The 21,810-nt window shown below is 42.2% G+C and overlaps 3 protein-coding genes across 3 annotated transcripts; 2 read left to right on the top strand and 1 right to left on the bottom strand.

Annotated features, from left to right (window-relative positions):
- Positions 1-736: 736 nt before the first annotated feature.
- Dad (Daughters against dpp) lies at positions 737-18,469 on the top strand. The gene is made up of 8 exons (XM_017162170.2): positions 737-1,157; positions 1,969-2,107; positions 4,413-5,808; positions 11,753-11,806; positions 11,881-12,030; positions 16,357-16,572; positions 16,632-16,782; positions 16,846-18,469. The coding sequence occupies exons 3-8, from the start codon at positions 4,740-4,742 to the stop codon at positions 17,009-17,011; spliced, it is 1,806 nt and encodes a 601-aa protein (XP_017017659.1). The 5' UTR covers positions 737-1,157; positions 1,969-2,107; positions 4,413-4,739; the 3' UTR covers positions 17,012-18,469.
- A 68-nt stretch (positions 18,470-18,537) lies between these two features.
- On the bottom strand, positions 18,538-20,706 carry Ns1 (Nucleostemin 1). The gene is made up of 5 exons (XM_017162171.3): positions 20,557-20,706; positions 19,614-20,496; positions 19,305-19,555; positions 18,828-19,241; positions 18,538-18,768 (listed from the first exon to the last, which is right to left on the bottom strand). The coding sequence occupies exons 1-5, from the start codon at positions 20,576-20,578 to the stop codon at positions 18,593-18,595; spliced, it is 1,746 nt and encodes a 581-aa protein (XP_017017660.1). The 5' UTR covers positions 20,579-20,706; the 3' UTR covers positions 18,538-18,592.
- A 1-nt stretch (position 20,707) lies between these two features.
- mRpS11 (mitochondrial ribosomal protein S11) lies at positions 20,708-21,677 on the top strand. The gene is made up of 5 exons (XM_017162174.3): positions 20,708-20,969; positions 21,029-21,159; positions 21,224-21,324; positions 21,389-21,454; positions 21,509-21,677. Exons 1-5 carry the CDS (start codon positions 20,776-20,778, stop codon positions 21,614-21,616), a joined length of 600 nt encoding a protein of 199 aa, XP_017017663.1. The 5' UTR covers positions 20,708-20,775; the 3' UTR covers positions 21,617-21,677.
- Positions 21,678-21,810: the final 133 nt, after the last annotated feature.

Below are 21,810 nucleotides of genomic sequence, written 5' to 3'. Positions count from 1 at the left end.
TAAACCGACGTATTTATGTGAGATACTAAAAAGGGGCCCATGTGCATTAAGGATTTGTGTTTAAATGCAAGATACTTTTCAAATTTTGGACCAGGAATAGGAAATATTTTTTTAGAAAATTATTAATATATATTTTTTTTAATTACCTAGATAGGTAAAGATATATCCTTAGATATCCTTAAAGATCCTTCAAAATTTGGTAAATCGGAGGCCAGAACTACTTAAAAAGTTGTCGAAGCGAATGAAGAATACAAACTTTACTAATTACCTAATTATTACATTTTTTCCATCTTAAACTTGTTTGATTTTTAATTTCTACATAATAATTGGTAAATTGGTTTGTATCTTTTTAAGTTCCAATGAAGGATAATTAGTTAAGTGTTTTTAAAGTATAAATAGGTGGTGTGCAAAAAGTAAAAAATAAGTAGGAATTCTTAATGAAACCATTGAAAATTTTTAATGAAAAATTCACAGGGGTTAGTTAATTTGTCAAAATAATTGTGCCGACTAGTGTATAGCATCGATGGCGCAGTTCGAGACTCCAAAGTCTGGTAGCACTGGTGGGTGGTGGGTGGAGACCGAAAAGTTTGACAACGCTGGTAGCTCGGCTCCAACGGAACATGTTCGAACAAGTTCTGTTTCAACGTGTTCTGTTTCAACATGTTCTTTCATGTTTGAGAGAGGAAAACCTATAAATATGGGAGCGCGAGATACAAAATACAAATCCGAAAGATACAGATACAAAAACTCAAACGGCACCGGACGGTTAATGCTTGAGATTTTATTTTTTAAGAGGAGCGGCAACAAATAAATTATAAATAATAAATAGTCGCCGCGCCACTTGTGTGTTTCGTTCCCGTTCATGCAAAAGATACATCCAAAAGATACATCGTTCATCCAAAAGATACATATCAACAAAAAGATGGATTTTTAACGTCGTTCCACGCAGAGTAATCCAATAAAATGATACTTTTTGTGTGCGGAACTGTCGACCGATTTTTGGGATAGCGCCGGAAGTACGGAATTTCGTATTTTATTTTCGAGAAACGGGAACACGAACTTTCCGTTGTTGTTTACAAGTGTGGAGTTCGAAAACTATCTGCCCCGGTGCCACTCGAAAAGAAAATCAAAGTGAAAGAGCAAAAAATACATAAAGCGTGAGTGCAAGCAAAATTTAAAACCGAGGAATCAAAGTGAAAATTGTGTGGATTGAAAATCGCTGAAAAACGCTTATTTGCTGTTATGAATTCTGTGCATGTGTGTGGTGTCTCTGTGCCTGTGTGTGTATAGTCCGCAAGCGAAGAGCTTCTTCGCTCTCCGCCCGGCTTTTCCTGCCTTTTTTCTAACGGTTACGGATCTCCGATCACGTTGTCAAGTTCCAATTGGAGATTGTGTTAATTTGCGAGCTCGCTCGCCCGTTTGCCTCTCGCTGCGTGTGTGTGTGTGCGCAAATTAAAAATCAATAGGCGAAAGAAAAGCAACAAATAATAAACCCACTGCTCGCTCTGCACGTGTGCGTGTGTGTGTGCGGACCCAAACTTTAACTGTGCAAATAACTGAAAAGAAAAGAAGTGCAATTGTTCCCCAGCCACGTACACATATTGTACCTGCATTGGGCCACAAACACACACACACAACTTTCATGTACGTTCATATATACATATATACAAACATATGTACGTAGATGCGGCAGCGGCGCCGGCAGAATCGAAGCAGCGCGAAACAACAAAACAAAAAGAGCACCTTTTCCACCACGTTGATTTTGTTATTATTTCTTTTCGGCTCGAAATCAACACATTACCTGGCATTTATAAGCACACACATCTGCAGGGCGGTGCAGAAAATAAGACTGCGATTACCAATCCACGAATTGAATAAGAAATTTAACAAAAATCGCCGCCGGCACGTGTTTTAAGCCCAATATAAATGTCGTTGTGCAATATTAATAAAAATTGATTTCCTCTGCAGTTCAATGTAAATCCAAAACAAATCAAGTGTAATCCCAAACATATCAAAAACCCCATGTAATTTATCGCATGGATGGCAAACCAAAATACATATCAAAAACGGTTGAAACGGATACCAATTGCAAAATATACTTGAAACAGTAAGTACCTCCTATTTTATTATAAATAAATGCATATCTATCAGCAGTCGTGATTATGCAAACAATGTCTTGGTGGTAGAAACAAGACGATACAATTTGTCCCCTAATTTAAGATATGGAAATTCAGAAAAGTGTTCTTATAGGAATCACGGCATATCTTAGAAACATTTTAAAAAATACATAGTGCAATTTCAGCATTGTTCTGTTAGGGAATCTTTGCTTTTATCTAGCTAGCATATTAAAACTTAAAAACCTTTAAATTCAATACACATATTTAAGCTATTGATTGATTTGCAATTTTTAAAGTATCTTCGTCCACCCATTTGTATTTTAAAAAGTTCACCTATAAACAACTAGTTCAGTTAATTCATATCTCCTAATCAAGGTGTTGTGTATCTGTTACCAAATCGTGGAGCTCTATCTACCGATTGTTTCCAATTGAACTTCCAATTAGTCATGCTTTCATTATCAGAAGTGCTACCTACAAAGAGATATACATATATGTACATAATACATACATACTATGTACATATTAATGAAAGCTTAAAATCGGGAAAAGCAATCACTCTGCAGTTTCGAATAAATTCTGAAGAATATGGATTGTATATGGATTTTCTTTCAACTTGCTGTTTATTGCTTTGGCATTTAAATGTTCCGAATAGAATATTCCCATTGCCTCTGGATGTTGCGTACTTGTAGATATAAAGTTCCGGGAAATTTTGAAAACCCCTATATTTTCAAATTATGGTGATTTGGAAATATAACCATTGTGAAGAGAGAAAAGAATTGTACATTCTTGTAAATAAAATATAACGGAATTTAAAATCGGTAGAGTTTTAGAACTGTGTATGCAACTTTCGAAATCTCCGCTACATTTCTGGTAATTAAAAAAAGATTTCGAAATCTTTGAAGGCGCAAAGAGATACAGAACTTTGGAGCCCATAGAATTCTGGAATCGCTTTTAGGAGAGTTCCGTTCCGAATCTGCGACCGATTTGATTCCCACCACACACACTCACACACACACACAAGGCAGCGCACTCTCTTCTGTACGACGCTACGGTAGATTATTCCAAACTCACCTCAACCTTAAATTGTTGATTCTTCAACTTGTCAAACCGGCTGACAAACCGACCGTCGCGTCGCCCCCCGTTCGTGTCTGTCTGATATAAGCTTGTATTGGTGTGGCGCCATTCCGACGACGCCGCTGCCGCCTCTGCCGCCGACATCGTTACTATTATTTCTTTTATTACGTCAGTGGCGCCAGCGCTTCCCTCTCGCTCGCTCGCCCGCCGCCCTGCCTTGCTGCTCTGCACGCAAGCATTCTGTATCTGTGTGAGTGAGTGCGCGAGTGTGCTGTCGGTGAGCGTGTTTGTGGGGCTGACTCGTAATTTTGTTGCTGTTGCTGTGGCTGCGGCTGGCGCGTTGTTGTTGTTGCCGTCGTGCCGGCGGCGCCACTTTTGTCGTCGATAAGGAGCGCAAGAAATGCCAGCAACAAAATGGAAATGAAAATGCTCGCATGGGCCACACACAGACGCACACGCACTCATACACACATGATTGGGGCTGTTAATTTGCGGCGCTCCTCGCTCGGGCCCCCTCTTTTGCCGCTGCCCCCATGTATGCCCGTCTCTGTCTCGCCGACAGCTGATGCTGCCGCACAGATCTCTTGCATGTGTGGCTTGGCGCCGGCGGGCGGGGAGCATTACTCACTCAAGCGATCCGCAGCCTGGAAGCAGCAGATTCCTCGCTTGCCACCAGCAAGGGGCGTAGTCTGGAAAAAAAGAAGGGGATCGATATGCAGTCGTATTTTCCAATATTTATCTAAAGTTTTGTGGTATCTAAAAGTTCTAGTAATTGCTACTATCGTAAAGGAAATTAGGTACTTGGATCCTTGAAAATTATAGAATAGAAACTTATTTAATATATTCCTGACTTAAAATTAAAAAAAAAAGAAGATATATGTACATATGTATATGTATTTATAAAATTTTCAAATTGAAAAGCAACAAAGAGATTTCAACTTTTCCCTGATATATTCGCCAAAAAGTAGGCCATAATTTCTGCATTACCAAAGCCTGACTTCTAGATTATTTTGCTAAGATCCATTATTCTGGTAATTTTTGTTAGATCAAAATAGGTATTTCCTTAGTATTATACTTTTATTTTATTTGATGTGAGGTAATAACTTCATGGCCGAGTGGTCTAGTGAAAACCAGTGTTCTTCATAAACACCAGTGTATATAACGCTGCTGCGACGACCAATTAGGCCCGTAACTAATCAAAATATTCCTTTTTTATTGCAGAGTGCACAACACCACTGGATAAAACATATCAAACGCAACGAAAGCATATCAAGGCCAACGAGTGATACGAGGAGTGCAGCAGACCTTTCACCAAGTTTCTTAGCTCCCTGCTCCCGACCCCCCGAGAACCTTAGACCGAACCGGAACCCCGTCTGTTCCCAGTTCCCAGACCCATCCGTGAACCTAAGAAAATAAAACAAAAACTACGTGAAGAGTAAACAAATACCGTGACTAGCCGGCCCCGTCGAGTCCGCGAACCAAGTTAGTCAACTACAAATAATGCGCATACAATAGGATCGATGTTACCGCAAAATTGTATGTCCCTCCATGATATTCCCAAACGAAAAGAAGAAAGATCTATGGCGTTATGCGCTCAAAAACAATCCGGGTACGCGCGAAGGGGTGCCTCCAATGCCGCCCTTCCAGCTACCACGGCCGCCGCCCCCTCCACATCGACCCCGCCCTCATCATCATCATCAGCAGCAGCAGCAGGCTCTGCATCCTCCATCCCTTGGCTACTCCTGGGACGAGGACTCCTTGGCCATGCGCCAGACGCCGCCGCCACCCTACAACTCGATGCCCTGCGCCATGGACTGCTCCGGCTCCTCGTGTCAGAGTCCAGTCCAGAACAACAACAACAACAACAGCCATCCATATCGCCGCCTGCCAAATCCCCGGGAACGGGAACTGTCATCTCTGAGCTTCGGATCGGCCTGCGACCGCTGCTGTACCGCTCCTGGCTGCAGTTGCGCAAACTCCTGCGACGATATGTTGATCGAAGAAAGCGATCTGGAGCGGGAACGGGAACAGAATCGGTATCAGGAACCGCTGGATGCCCAGCAGCAGCAATTGCAACAGCCACAAGTGGATCGCCGGCTGCCGAGTGCCAACACCTTTGCGACCATGTTTCGGAAATGCTGCGGCAGCGGAACGGAATCCACCAGCGGATCTTCAACGTCCTCAATTCCAGCCACGATGCAAGCATCTCCTGCCCACCAAACCTACCAAACGCCGGCCCAATCCCAAGCGCAGAGTTTACGGCGCCAGCGCGAGGATTTCGATGCACTGATGAAGCCGCTCAAGCGGAAGCAGGTAGCCGAGCTCCTACTGGCCGTCAAGAGTCGCGTGGATCAGCCGACGAAGACGCAACGCGATGCCGTGGCCACCTCCTCCGCTACCGCCTTGACGACGCCGCCCACCTACCTGCAGTGCATCCTGATTCAGGACACAACGATCGCGGATCGGGAGCCGTATGTGACCGCCAGCCGGCTCTTCTTCTGGCCGGGACTGAGGAGCGGCGAGGAGCTGAAGCGCCTGCCTGCCTGTCCCAGCGCCCAAGACTGCGTCTACACGTGCTGCAATCCGCTGCACTGGTGCCGCATAGTGCACCTGCCAGGTAGGACTCGGGGTCAAAGGGGGTTTCAAATTAAAATAAAAGTATCTTGAGGATATTTGTTCAGCGATTTTGATTGAAATCTATGATCAAGGCCGTAGCATAATGGCTGCTTTTATTAAAGCAGCTTTATCTGAATCTTTTTGATTGTGGGGGGAGAAGTACATACATAAATCAGCTGTGTCAATACTGCTGAACGCGACTGTAGATTGCACACACAGCTGCACTCGATTCGGTTTGCTTGTATTTGGTGGCGCCAGAGGCACACACACAAAAATGCCGCCGCTCGCGAATTTAATTCTTTTTTTTTTTCGCAATGAGCATGGGTTGCACTCTGCCTATGTGTGTGTGTGTGTGTGGGTATTTTCGGTCTGGAAGAGCGAGAGAAGAAGCAGAGAAAAGAGACAAGGTGCAACCGGTCTGTATTAGGCATTAAATTGCTCCCGCAGAAAATTGAATTTCAAGTTCCTGCCTTGACTTTTGCCCAGACTCACACACACCGGCACACACACACCCACCGAATCCGCCGCTCTCTTGCTCGTTGATTCAGCTTTATCAAACTCACACACCTGCAGACAGCGTGAGAGAGAGAGGAGAGAATGTGCGTGAAAGCGCCACGCAAACGGTCGGCCCAACATGACGGGCGACTAAATTCTTTCGAAAATAATTTGCGTAAATTTAGAAACTGGCGCCAGGAAATAATCAGGCGTCGTCGCCAACGCAAACGCAAAAGCCAAAGCTACAGCAGAGTCAGCAAAGGCGGCGGAGTCCGTTACCCATTGCCCATACCCATTACCATTACCATTACAAAGTAAGAGTCCGAGCACTCGAACGTTTCGTAAAACACAGTCCAACTTCCCTAACCCAAACCTATATTTGCGCTCTAAAATAGTGAAAATGCAAGATAAGAACAGTTGTAGCTTCATATTGAGGTATTACATTATATTCCCGTTTCACCCATATTTTTCAAATTATTAAATAAAAAATATCAACATTTGTAATATGAATACGATTTGCAAGTCTATTCGATTGTATCTATAAGTTTGGAGTAAAGATTTTTACAAAACTTTCGGTTCTGGTCGTTGCAATTGCAAAATATTTTGACCCAATGGGGGAAGCTCCACTGTAGTTGGGGCCGCGGCATATCCGTCGCCACCAGCTAGTTGGCGCATCGTTTAGAGATCCCATTCGCACTATGTACAGTCGGGCAAACATCGGTGCATGTCTATATGCTACATATGTACATGTGCGCCTTCCGATTTGTTTGTTTTTATTTTTAGCACGCGCAATGCACACACTTCGTATAAAAAATATTAATTGAAGAATAAGATAGACTTTCTTTTATTAGTTTAATATCCCTAACTTACAATTTAATAGCTATTTTATATTTTATTACTTTTTGTCAACATTTTTCTAATTTCTTAAATATCTTGATGAGATTTCATTCAGTCCGTATTTATTTTAAAAAAAATTTTTTTTAACGTTTTCATCAAATTAAAAATGTGCTTAAATATGATTTGTGCTGGCAGTGCTATTTTCTTTCCCGCAGTTGTACATTCGTAAATATTGCACTTGCTTGTGTGTGTGTGGGTATGGTGCATCGAATGCAGATAGACAGATGCACACTGCACTAACAGCATATCGCCATGGGATTAACTTTCCATCATACGTAGAGTGTTCGATGATGAGTCCGATTTATTAATAACCCCCCCTGCCGTCGCCGGACAGTTTTACTGGGGCCCATCGAACCGCACACTATCTAGAACGTGCGTATCACTCGACCGAGCTTACAACTGGCCAGCCAGCCATCCATTCGTTCTGGTGTTAATCTAATCGGGCTATTATATCAGCACTAAACTGCATGTAATACATCATCAGTGTGGGTATGAGTATGGGTTGTTTTCATCAATTTAATTCTAACCTTAAACTGGAACTAAATCGCACATGTGCAGAAAAGTAAATAGGGAATAGGAAAGTGTTGCTAAGTAGCATTCTTACAAATGAAAACAGCTCCAAAAGTATAAAACTTCAGTCATCCGGTGATGACTACCTTCTGTAGCTGTATCTTAGGGATAGCTAGAGCTGTATCTTTAGGATTTACCATATCACAAGGAAAAGATTTTAAGATTTTCATTCTGTGACAATATTGTAAGCATTCATTAACTCATTAACTTAACTTCGTAAGACTAAAGATTCCTCCTTTTAAGATACATACATTTTTAATATGATCTAGTATAGAAAAAGTTATCTCTCCCTGGAGACGCCAGGTGCTGAAAAAAGCTCCATAATGAGTGCCATCTCAGAGATTATGGGTTGATTGTAAACAAATTAATTAGGAAATCGTATATGTTTACTCTGTGATTTTATGCTTAATAGCCGGTAAGATAAAGATCACCGTTTTTGCCAGTATTTTCAGAGAGTGCCCCCACTAACGATAATCACCGTAGATGCGCGATGGCAAAAAGGCATGTCTATACCGACATTCCTGTGCACAGAACACAATCTTTTGGGAAACATGAAGACTCTGTTCGTGCCGTTCTGCGGCAGATACCCGTACAGATTCAGATACAGCTTCCCTTACCAACGTGCCTTGTCTTGCCTTGCCTTGTGCCTGGCCATGCCTTACCTTGCCTTATGGCTTACCTGTGCCACTTACCTGTGCAACAGGCAACTGGCTCTGTTTCTGCTGGCGGCCGCCTCCTGCTCCGCTGGCTGTGTCATCGTCTGGACGGACGGCGGATGGACGGGACGTCCCGACAGTGACTGGTTTTTTAATGATGGCGCCGAACACATTAAACAAGTCGATAATGTTATTCCATCCGCATCGGCATCGGGGAACACAATTCCAGGAATTGTAACGACGAGTGGTCGCCGCTCGCTGGTGGCAGTCTTTGGACCCTTCCTCCACGAGAGCACCCATAAAAAGGATCATTTTGCGTGCCTGGGCCCTATCCATCGGATCGGATCGGAACCCATTGAGAGGTGCGGTTCTTGCTCGACCGCTGTTGTCCACAAAGCTCGGCCTCTCTGGGCTCTGTACGTTCCTGTAGAGTGGCCACAGATACACATTTACGTCCATATCTTTTCTTTTTTCTTTCTCGTTTTTTGCTGGTCAGCATTGTTTCGGGCTTATTGAGTGGTCCTAAAGGGGAACTTGACTAATTACCTTGCAGGCTTTTGCAATTTTCTCTGCTACAAAAAAAATTAAATTTTAGACTCTGAGTTGGATTTTGCTCTTTGATTTTTATTCTGTCTTCTCATAAGTGCAAAAATATGTTATCATGTCTATTGTAGAATGATCATATTTTGCCATTTTAATACTCGGTTTCAATTTGTATTCGAATGAAGTGGTTTTTCCAGACAGAAACTTTAAGTTTTTCAAGTCAATAACCTAAGAACCAAAAATTCTAGAATTAGATAACAAAAAGGAATATGATCCTAGACGAATCAGAATCCGAATCAATTAGTAATCTGTATGAACTATAGGCTTTATATCTCTTGAAACCCTAAACTTGAAAAAGAATTCTAGAAATCTTAGATGTAATCAATGCCGAATTCACTTAATTAGATCAAAATGTGAATCTGGGACATGGCTGATAAATAAAACTGCGGACCCTTGGGCTTGCTACGATTTCAATTGCTGGAATCTGACTCAGTATAGCCAGACTATAACTATATATAGCCCCAGAACCGTGGATATTATTCAGTTGACTGTGGCTATTTCGCCGACTGGTCATACGATCCATCCATCAGTTTGTTGACAGCGGGGCTGGAATGGAATGGACTGGGGACTGGCGGCTGGCTCTGGCTCTCCCTTTGGTTCGGTTTCAGTTTCGGTTTCGCTGCGGCGCTCGTGCTTTTTTTAAGAATTGTTAGATTTTCGACGTTGGCGTCGATGACGCGGCCGCCGCCGCCGCCTCATCGTAATCAGGTTTAACTGGTACACTGGGGCTTGGAGAACCGAGACGATACGGTATGGGCACGGGAACGGGAACGGACACGGGCACGGGTATGGGTCGGTATATGGATACATTTGAGTCGTCGAGTCGTCGGGCGCCGTTGACGAGGCACATCAAGCGATTTATGCGCCGTCAGAATACCAAGAGCATTTACAGATCTTTCATCGCGATCGAAATCTGTGCTGCTTACCTGTTGCATTTCGTCCGGCGGCTTTTGTTCTAGAGTCTAGACTGTTTTATATTTTATTATAAATTTTTTATTGAATATATAGATTTAATTGCTTTTAAGCTAATCAGTCCCATTCATATGTAAAGCTTATTTTAATCATATTTCGTTGATTTTACATATTTGCCGTGCCCCTTTAACTGCAATAAAATATAAGCGTTGGCAAACATTTTAGATTCGTTTGTGAATTGAAAATTTATTATGCAATAAAATAAATGTTGATTTGAAATTACCCTTTTTATGATTTAGAATTGGTTCACATACGGACTTTAGGTTTAATAACTCCATATATGAATAAAGCATATTTAGTTTATTCCTAAGTTGCGTAATGAATGCATTAACGTAATCCTATATTAATCCTAAAAGTCTGATTTTGATTTAGATTTGATTACAAGATCTGTAACATAATAATAATAAAACTAACCAAAAAATTAACCCGATTTCTAGTAAACTTAATATATTTTCAGTAATACTTTCTGGTTTGAGGCTAAAGCTAGTTTGAATCCTAATTGATATCACTTTCCATATATTTGCCGTCCCATAACTAAAGTAAAAAGTTTTATAATTAAACCGCTAAAATGTTAATGCGACGTTTCATAAATTATTGAGTTTATTGGATTGAATGAATAATATCTTGGGGTCCGACGAGCAATTCATTGAGGCTTTTGTTTGTGCGGATCTTTGCCATCAAATACGACCTGTTCCGTTCCGTTTGTTTTTTTGATTTTTTGCTTTTTGGCTCTTTGTTTTTTTTTTTTATTTTTTAGTTGTTGTTTTGTTTTCTGGGAGTGAAATGAGAGAAGAATGAAAACGGAGTGGAGTAGAATGTAAGCGAGATTAAACACAGCGCCGCAGATCAAACGATTTCTGCGCTGCGCCAATAAAATGTCCCCCATTTCGGGACCGCTTGCTGCCTGCTGCCTGATATGCAAAGATTACTATATTTATTTATATATCGCCGCCGATGTTTGGCTTGCTTACGCTTACGCTGGGGTTTCGCCTCTTCCTTTTCCTCCTCCGATCTGCCTCCGCCTTTGTTTTTGTTTGGCTTTTGTGCTCTCTTCTCGCCTCCACTCTTTGCTTCTCCTCTCTTCTCTCCTCTCTGTTTTTGTTTCGCTTTGATTTGCCGTACAAATATTCGATCTGAACACTACTAGTATGTATTAGTTTTGCGATCCGAACCATGATCTCATCATCGCGATGTGCGCCCCACTAGAAGACGCGCATTTATAACTCGAACTTTTGATTAACTCAAAATTGCGTGTAATCAACCGTGAACATGTCCTTACTACTCTGAATTTGGTTATGAATGATTCGAAAAACCATCAATTGGGGATTTTTCATAAAATTTGGATGGGGTAGTGGGATGTAGAATAGCAAACTAATAACTGGGTAATTCTATTTTCTATTATTGTTTAAACAAATAAGTTGTAGGAAGTTTTGAATTTCTAAAGAAATATTCATGAGTTATTCTTTAACAGGATTATTTTCAATCCGTTTTCCGTAAATCCATCTATCTTTTAACTAGTTGTAATTGTTAAAACACTAAGTTAAGTAGCAATATATGAAATAAAGAATCTAAGTTTCTACAATTTATAAAAATTGTATCTTAAGAATTTGTTATAGTACAAATACAATTCTGGTTAACCAAAATATAACTCTTATAATTATGAACCCGTGATCTCTGTATAAGCTTTAAAAACGAATGTATCTTTTAGATATCTAACCAATTCCCCTCTCTTGATTCTACGTGCACTTTCAGAACCCCAACCGCCGCCATACCAACGCTCAAAAATGCAGAGACTGAAAGATGCAGGTAAGTCCATCTCCAAATTGGGGAGAGCTCTCCAAGCCGAGCAGAACGATAACTTTAATGTCCCATTCTTGCAGATCCCGAAGAAGACTTGCAGAACGACGCACAGTCGGCGGCGCTGAGCACGTGGAGTGCGCGGAGCAGCAGCATTTCGGCGTCGAGCATCTTCAAGAGGACGGAGTCGCCAACGCCACCGCTCTTCGAGTCGTTCACCACTGACGGGAAAGGTGAGTTTCCAGTCCAGTCTCTCTTTGGCCCCCCCCCCTTACCTTATCAGGGATCCAGAGGGGGAGGGAGACCGCGCGGTGTTGCGATTATTTCGCCATGTAGGTGTGCGCGGCACTTGGGGCCGCGTGTGCGTGTGTGAGCTTATGTATGTATGTATGTATGTCTGAGAGAGACCAAGTTGCTCGTGGCGCCAGCTTGCCGCGTCAGGTCGTCACTTTCTATATTGATATTAACTTTTAAGCGAAAACAGCAAAAACGAAATGAAAATAAATAATGAGCGAAAAACAAACACAAGCGTCGAGAGAGAGAGAGCACCGCGGAGGCAGAGTGGGTGTGCGGGAGAGTATCTGAGCAGGAGAACGGGGAGCGGAGCGAGGTGAGTTGGCGCTCTCGACGGCGCCACAATCTTTGCGCTTACTTACAAGAGTGTGCTCCCAATCAGTGGCGTATACGTGATTTTATTAAGAGGGATCTTGGCATCAAGTTATTTGTTTTAAAAAGAATTGTTAACATTTTCTGTAAAGTTACAAGCTATAGCTTTTATTAATTTAAAATCAAGCTGTTGGTATTTTTTACCATGACTAAAAAGCAAACCCCCTGCAAGCTATAGTTTTAAATAGTTTCAGTTAAAGAGGACTTCACGGTATTAAGTTTATTATAATTGTGCAATAAATTGTACCCTCAATTCTTTATCTTTGCAATTACGTATACGCACAGTTGCCCAAAATTCGTATAAGGGGTTTTACCTTAAAAAAACCCCCGCCATTTCACCAAACTTAACTTGTAGTCGCGAAGGTGCCTTTGGCCCCACCAATCCCCTTTTACCACGTCAATGGGCCAATGATATCATTCGCGGCATTACCCGGCGACTGAGACGGCACCGTGAAACTGGCCAGAACACACACTCTCTGGCCGTATTGGACTTTTGTATATTTGACTTTTTTATGGCATTGTACTGGCGACAAAATGACGGAAAACTATTACATTTAAATGGACCGTTAAGTTGCGGCTTAACGACGATTGGGTGACAGGCCGGTTAAAAATAGATTGAAATTTCTCAAATTGATTAATTTCCATTAAAGTTTTGACAAATGCACATACTTTGCATATTCCTTGATAGCTCAATGTGATGTGGAAATTAAATATTTCGAGATTCTATCACAAACCTCTTTTGGGAATGCTATCTTTGTGGATGAATAAAAGGATAAATATTCTTAATTGAATGGGTTGGGTATAATCATTCTTACTTATAATTTTAAAGAATAAAATGAAAAATAAACCTTTTATTATTATAAAATCCATAATCTCAATTATAAAGATTTTTAGTGGGTTTCCATTGAGGCCTTATCTAAACAAACATAACCAATTAATGTTTTCTTTAGATTAAAACACTAACACTAAAGTCAGAATGAAAGACATTTTAAAGCTAAATGAGACACAAATATCCAGTCTAGGTTTTTCTTCGAAAAACTATAGTGTGAACTTATAGATCCAATTACCCCCTTCCCATCTACTGTAATCCATAGTTGGGGGTTAGGGACTCCACTATATAATGTACTATGTGGAGACCGAGTCGAACATGGGCTATTCCTTGAGAGCAGCACATGTGGGCCACCAACAAACTTACAGGCCACTGCCTCGACCCACACTGGCGCACAGATTGAAGATAAAATATTCTAAATTTAAAGATGATGTAGCAGCCCGTGGATTCGGGCATCCAACACAAATGCACATATGTATGTACGCTTATGTACCTACTTACATAAATATTAGCAAGGGGAACAACACAACAGCCATGAAACGGCGCTACAAAATATGTAAATAGCACAGGAAAAAATGCAGTAGGTGCATTTTTCGAATCGAAACCTTTGTAGTATTCCAAATGAAAATTTTAAATAATTACTTATTAAAAAATGACAGTAGACGCAAATTAGTAAACCACAGGTTTAAACATTTCAGATTTTCTCTTATTTATTAAAGGCTCCTCCCAAAAATGCATGCCTTAAGCAATTAACGTAAACAAATGAAAAAATCGTATAGTTCAAAAGATGCATTCTTTTTTGAAAACAGGTCAAAGTGGAGCCCATGGAAAACTTTCCGAAACCGAAAGATTTATTGACATTTTCCAGTATCCCCGACTAAAACATTTTGTACAATTTGTTTGATACAAAATGCACACTAAATATTAACAAAAATAACTTACAAGGCAGAGTTGTACCCAACAAATATTTAATCTTGACCAGTTTAAGATTGCGGAAAAGAGAAGCACTTGATTACCCAATTTTCCAAAATCACCTTTCTCTCGGATCAACTTTACCTGACGACTCTGGCTGGCCCCAAATCTCACTCTCGCCCAGTTGAGTCCGACGCCAGCCTGGTGGGGTAAACAATATTTCGTGGCCATGGCGAGGCGCGACGCGACGGAATCATTGCCGGCGTCGACCTAATTAGGTAAACATCGGACGGGCGCCACTTGCAGCGTCCAACGTCCGACGTTCAACGCCCCCGTCTCTTCCCCGCCGTCGTTCCCGTTTTTCGCCACACATTCTTTGCCATGCAAAATTTTAAAAGCCGTCTACGGATTTATTGCGATATATTTTTACTTGGCGCCACCCGTCTGGGCTTGGCCTTTGCGCCTTTCGGCGGCCTTTCGTTCAATTTTATTCTCGGTGAGCGCGTGCTGGCCATTGTTGCTGTTTTCCCTGCTGCTATTTCTCGCCAGCGATTTTCGCTTGGCGATTTTCCGATTTTCTGATTTTCTGATTTTCCGACCGATTGTGCGCACATATTTCTCGAATTGGCTCTCGCCAATAGCCAACTTCGGGCCAACTACAGAACCAATCGACTATCGACCCGCTGGCATTGCTGCAATTTGCACTTCGCTTCGCTGGCTGCCATGGCGTATGCGCAATATTTGCACTGTACTGCATTACAATGGGTGTTTGAGTCCATTGTTGATTGATAAATGTAAAAACAAGGGGTGTCATCTACAAAAGGGGGTCATTGAGTACACTTAATTAATTAATGCTTGCATAGAAATTAAGTGGTAACAGAAAAAAAAAACACTATAAATATTTGTTCTTAACTTTACAAATTTTCTTTTACAAAATATATAATATATGTGGGTTGTTTTTAAAGAAATGTCGTAGGCGTTATAAAAAGAAAACAATAACAAACTCGTATTTATGATTAACGTATATGTATGTACATTCTTAATTAAAATATAAAATATGCAGATATTCTTGGGAATAAAAATATACAAATATAAAATAATCGTCTTAAAACGGCACGTTGCAGAGGTATTTCAAAGCCTATTAATATATTAATTTCAACAATTTATGAACAATTTTATGGGGTCGTAAATATTAAATAATTTGTACTGAAAACCCACACACCTCCAACGAGTCTCGTTAGCAAGGATTTCAAATAGAGAGTTGCACTTGTTTCTCACTTTATTATTGCCCCGACACGCGTTCGGAATCGGAATATACAAATGAACCCATAAACAGACTCACGGTGCGGTGGGTTTTTGTTAAATATATACAGTCAGTCGGTCGTACAGGGGAGGCTACATATGCACAAATGAATATACCACACACAAGCGCGACGCCGGTCTGTTTACGTAATGCCCTGGCGCCAAAATTATTACCATTTAAATGTCTGAGCACACACAAGTGAGTGCGAACGTAATGTGAGTGTGCGGGCGAGCGGGCCAGCGGGCCAGCGACTTTGTTCCTTCTATTCGTCTCAAACGGAGGCGGAGGTTGGCGGTAGGCGGTGGTAGCTTACTGCCCCGATATTATTGTAATTTTAAATCAAACTTTATTAGCCGGCGAAAGAGTTATTGCCGCTGATGTGTACACTTTGTATGCGGGTTACAAGTTCGAAATTTGAATAATAGTTATTTACGGGAATACCTTAATCACAGGCATATTTAAAAATTCAATTAGTTGACTATCTGGTTAATAAGTTAATATGTTAAACTGACATTATAGCCTATAAATTAGTTAACATGTTAAACTGACAACGCAGTCTTTAAACGTTTTCTTAATCTTTGTGTGAGGTGGGGGGATATGATATGATGATATATTTCATATTATATGTATAAACATCCTCTATATAAGATTGGTTTCACAATTTCATACCCTTGAAGGGTATTATAATCAGTCTGAAGATTGCAAGGGAAATTAATAGCTTATATGATATGATCGATTTCAACTTTAGCCCTTGATCAAATTGCAAACTACAGGGATATATAATCTTTAGCTTACCAAAATGAGCTTCCTTTCTTGTTATCATTAATTACCCTTTCATTTCCATTCCAGATAACACCATCGGCAGTAAGGGCTGGTGCCAAATCGCCTATTGGGAGCTGGCCCACCGAGTCGGGGAGTTCTTTCACGCCAGGACAAAGGCAGTCAATATCTACACGGATGGGATTGTGGACAGTGGTGGCGATAGCATGTGCCTGCGTGACCTCACTCCGGATGGTAAGCAAGTGTCCTCCGAGGTGGTAAACACACGCAAGAAAGTCGGACTGGGTAAGAGAATACTACTTATTTTTGTGATGTTACTTTTCTAACTAGAGTCTACATTACAGGAGTCACATTGAGCCTGGAGAGCGGCGATGTTTGGATTTATAATCGTGGAAACTCCGCCGTTTTCGTGGACTCTCCCACTCTGGCTGAGCGACTGGACCGCGTTTGCAAAGTGATGCCCGGCTGCTGCCTGAAGGCCTTTGAAACAAACAGGTAAGACTTTATGGCTTAATTATTCGTAATAGAATATACTACAATATTGTTATATTCTTTCAGGGCCCAATGGCTAAGCATGCGGCAGCCTGGACACCACCACATGGGACCCATCGACTGGTTCAGCCTGAAGATCAGCTTTGCCAAGGGCTGGGGACACAGCTACACGCGCCAGGACATCATGGGCTGCCCTTGCTGGGTGGAGGTGCACTTCAGTCATCTGCGGTGACAGTACCTACTGCAGGCGCTATCGTCCTCTCACCCGGCCTTCCAGCACCTGGTCGAGCCACAGGCGACCAGCTGGCGGCGGGAGGGAAACCGGCGATCGCGTCAACTGCTGCGCAAGGCGCAGAAGCTGCTGACCAAACTGTGCAGCACTGTGTGCTCACTCACGGATCCTGCGGTGGGGACGAGATCCTGTACGAGATCGAGAGTGTGGAGTCTGGCGGGCAGAAGACCGAGCCGCCAACTAACCATTAAACAACCAATAATTTGGAACAACAAAGGACTGCAAAAGAAATCATTTTAAATGTTTACATACATAATAATTACGAAACAAGTTTCAATTACTGCTAGTAGATACATCGAAATTAATTTTAACGCATCCGAGTCGCCTGGAGGGACGAGTGGAGGGAGGGAAGTCCGGCGCGAGTTGAATTGAAATACATAGTAATTGATTGTTAAACATACTTAGCAAAAATTGAAATCCTGTGATTCACTCTATATATATACACATGTAGTATGTACCGACCCGTGGGGCTAGAGCCCTGCGCCAGTAGCTATATGACATGTATAAATAACTAATTTATATACATAATTAAAACAGAAGGCACATCAGGGTTAACAGAGATAGAGAGACCACTCGATCAGCATCTAAATACCTTTTCTATGCGACGTTTTTAAGAGAACCTAAAACCATAATTTATACCCCACCCAAATGAAACCAAACATCACTGAAATACAAATGTCTGTTCAGTAGAATCTGCATAGATCCTAGGTTAAATGAAAACGAAAAGCACTATTAACTAAATTCGTACCACGGCCATGAGGTCCAGCGCTCAGGGATTGCGATTGGTTTAAAGAAAGCATACGTCATGTTCGAACATCATTTGTTTTATGTTGATATTTTGACTGTTTTCGTTCCTCATAGCACTTCCATTCATTCAAAGTTCAGCAAATATATTATTTACATGGAAAATCATTCACATATTCCACAGGCCCCGATTTCGGTTGCATTTCCACCTGTAGGAAATGCCAATTCGAGGATTTGGTGTTGCAATTAAGATCCCAGCGCTGGGCTTCTATCCGTTGAACCAATCAAGTCCAAAATCCGTATAGAATTCCCCAGCCTTCTATGTAATTCGTTCTAAGAGTATAAATGCGATTGTTACCCATTGTTTTTCACTGTTAAAGCAAGACCGTGTTCAGTAAATTTATAAAGAAAATAGGTACGTGTATAATTTAATTCCAAAAATCACTGTAAGAAATAGAAGAGAACAAACTTTCACTCGTGAGCAGAGTTACTGGGCTGATTTTAAAAATTGAATTGAAGAAAGGCAGATGGAAAAAATGAAACATGCATGCATACGATACAATAGCTTCAAGATGATCAAATATTTAATCAGTGCAGTTATACCGTTAAGTTTAAAAATTGTAATAAAATTTCAATATATTTACAAAAAATAAACCTTGTGTTTTTCAATGAAATTAAAATAAAACCATTTCTTTTGGAGACATTACACTTTCTTCTAAATATATAGTGTATCATCAACAGATTTATTTATAAGATTAAAGCTAAGGCAGACAATTTTTATTCAATCAAATAATCCTCATCAAAATCATATTTATCTGCCTTTGTGGATGCCGAACCTAAGCTAAAGTTATCCAGAACGTCTGTAATCTTGGAGATTTTCTTCTCGTTACGCACATTCTGCTTCTTCTTTCGCTTTTGCATCTCCTTGATCCCCTTGTTCAGCGATTGGTTTTCTGCAATTAAAAAGTACCATTAAAATAACACCCCATCTTTAGGGACAGTTTGTGCATACCTTCCAAAAGCAGGACGGGATCTGGCTTTTCCTTTTCATCTTCCAGTTTTCTTTTGCGGCCCTTTGCTGCTGCCTTTTCCTTCTCGTTAATAATCAGATTAGCAGCCAATTTCGTGGCGGGATCCTCTTCTTCACGCGGTTGCCTGATCTCCAAGGGTCCCGTTGACGTAATTTCCATGATGTCATCGGTTTTAACTGCGCACTGGTCCAGGATTTCCGTCTCCATGGACTCGAAGTTCTCCACGTCGAACTCGCGGGCCTCAGAGTGTACAATCGAGGCACTAATGTGCACAGTCTGCGCTTCCTGCACTTCCGGCGGCTGGGTGCAGTACTTGATTTTGCCGGTGTTCCAGTCGTTGAGCACACTTCGCGCAGCGGCCACCACATCGGGCACGCCCTTCTTAAGGAATTTTCCTGCGGATTCAGAAGCCATTAGAAATGCCTTTGATGCCTGATGATGACGGGTAATGTACTCACCCATTCTGGCTGCCTTCTTGGCGAAGAACTCCTCGAATGTGTCGTAGCTCGAAATATCGTACATGTTGCAGAAGTAATCCTTGCTAGCACGCTTCAAAACGCTCTCGGCAATGGTGAATGGATCCTTTACGTCGCCCACGCGCTGGGCATTCTTTAAAACAGCATGCGAGTTTTCAGATCCGCTGGTGAACACGATTCCAGGGCAATCGATCAGCTTTATCTTCGAATCCAGCTCCACTTCCTGCATTGCCCTAAAGAGAAGGTTATAATTTGTAAAGTATATCAACAGAAAATCTCAAATCAACTCACTTTGTTACTCCTGGCGTGCTGCCCACCATGCACGACCTGCCGCGCGTCAGTGAGTTAATGATGGAGCTCTTGCCCACATTGGGAATGCCCACGACGCCCACGCGAATCGATGTTTTGATGCCCTTGTTGCGGCAGTAGTTGCCCAGCATGGACATGAGCAGCTCGGCTCCGATGCAAACGGATCCCTGCATGGCCTTCTCTGTCTTCATCTCACGCAGCTTGCGACGGCCCAGCCGCGTGGCCTGGTCCTGTGTGGAGGCTTTGAAGGCGGTGACGGGTCCACTGCGGCGGAAGTACTTTATCCAGTTGTTCAGATTCTCGCGTGGCACCAGATCGGCCTTGTTGAGCACCAGTACCAGGCGCTTGTTGCCCGGGGCACCGCGAACGGCACGCTCGACCTCGTTGCAGCGTGTGCCCAGCGGATCGCGGGCATCCACCACCTCCAGGACGACATCCGCGTTCTCGATCACCTTGCGGAACTCCTTGAAGTACTGCTTGAGCGACTGCTCCTTGGTGACGGCGTTCTTGTACTGCTTCTCGCCGCCCTCCTCGTCGTTCTCGTGCATTATTCCGTGGACAGTGCTCCGCATATCCGCATCTTCGACCATAGACTCCAACGACTTGAATTTGTTCTGTTCGCGCTCTGCCTTGAAGGCTTCACGGCGAGCCAGGCGTTCGGCCTCCTGGCGTGCCTTTGCCTCCTCCACTTCCTTGAGGATGTCGTCCTTGAAGGGACAAATGTTGGGGATCTGTATAAGCTTCTGTTTTTTGCTGCCCTTCTTGGGATTCTTCTTGGCAGCACGCCGTTCCTTTTTGTTGTGGTCGCGCACCTTCTTTTCGATTTTGTGCTTGAGGCGGCCGGTCAGGCGCTTGGATTTCTTGGCTGCAATGAGGCATACAATGGTTAGTTGAATTTACTTGGTATATTTAACCAATTACTCACTCTTTAGTCGTTTCAGAGCCATTTTAAACAACAGAAACCAGAAACAAAACTTAACTTGAACACGTGCTGCAACAACACCAGTGTGGCCAGGTGGAAGTTTGGGTTTCCCCCTAAAAAATAGCACTTGTTGTGTGGCATTTACCAACACTGCCAGAGTTGCCAGACTGGCGGTGTGATGTAATTTGGTTTTGTACACGGACTCGGCGAATAAACATTAAAATGTCACTTAAAAGCGTATTTTTAAGTGCTTTACGGCATGCCCAAAGGCTTAACCCCCTGCAAGTATCGAGTATCCACACGGGAGCGTGCTGGCGGAAGGCGGAGGACCGCAAGGAGATGCTGGCTTCGATGCCGGCCAAAGACGAAGGAACCGTGGGCGAGAAGTCCGTGGACATAGACAACCTTATCAACCGGTACGACTAGCCTAATACCCTGTAAACTATTTAATTAAACAGAGTATGAAAATTCACAGCAAGGCCAAGTTCTTTCCGGATGCGAGCACCTCCAGTCAGCTGTTCAACGGCATTCCCTTCAACGAGCTGCCCATCTGCAACATTCGCGTGTCGCCCAACAACACAATCATTTCCGTGACGGACTACAAAGGTTTGGGAAGCGGGCATACCTTTTAAATGAGTCCCCTATGTGCTAACTTGTTCTTTGCTTTCAGGTGTCCTGCGACTGATACGCTCTTGTGGCATTGAAGGATTCAAAAACACCCGCAAGGGCACCAACATTGCCGCTCAAGCCACCGCTGTGACCATCAGTGGAGTAAGTTTACTCCTAAATTTAGTTTATTATCAGTCTTTTCTGATTAACAAAAATTCCATTTCAGAAAGCCGTTGAATTGGGTTGGAAAACAGTGCGCGTGAAGGTTCGTGGTCTTGGCCCTGGCAGAATGGTAAGATCTTATCTGAATGCTCTAAATCAAATACTAATTCTAATATTTTGATAGTCGGCAATCAAGGGACTGCAAATGGGTGGCTTAAATATTGTGTCCATTACCGACAACACGCCTGTTTCATTCAATCCTCCGCGACCACGAAAACAGAGGAGTCTTTAATCCAAAACTTGTTGAGCCAATACAAATAGCAAATAAAATTGATGTTAATTTGGAATGAAAAGCAGCGTTACGTTGTCATTGGATAACACCTGGATTTACGGGCCACAAAAGTTGATCATAAATGTTTAATTCAACTGCTCAATCGAAGCTGCATTTGTACTTTCTTTTCTTTCAATTTAAAACACATGTTTTTT

Source organism: Drosophila kikkawai, chromosome 3R (assembly GCF_030179895.1).
Source record: "Drosophila kikkawai strain 14028-0561.14 chromosome 3R, DkikHiC1v2, whole genome shotgun sequence".
Taxonomy (NCBI): Eukaryota; Metazoa; Arthropoda; class Insecta; order Diptera; family Drosophilidae; genus Drosophila; species Drosophila kikkawai.
Note: the sequence above shows the minus strand (reverse complement) of the source record. Positions and strands in the feature narration are given on the sequence as shown.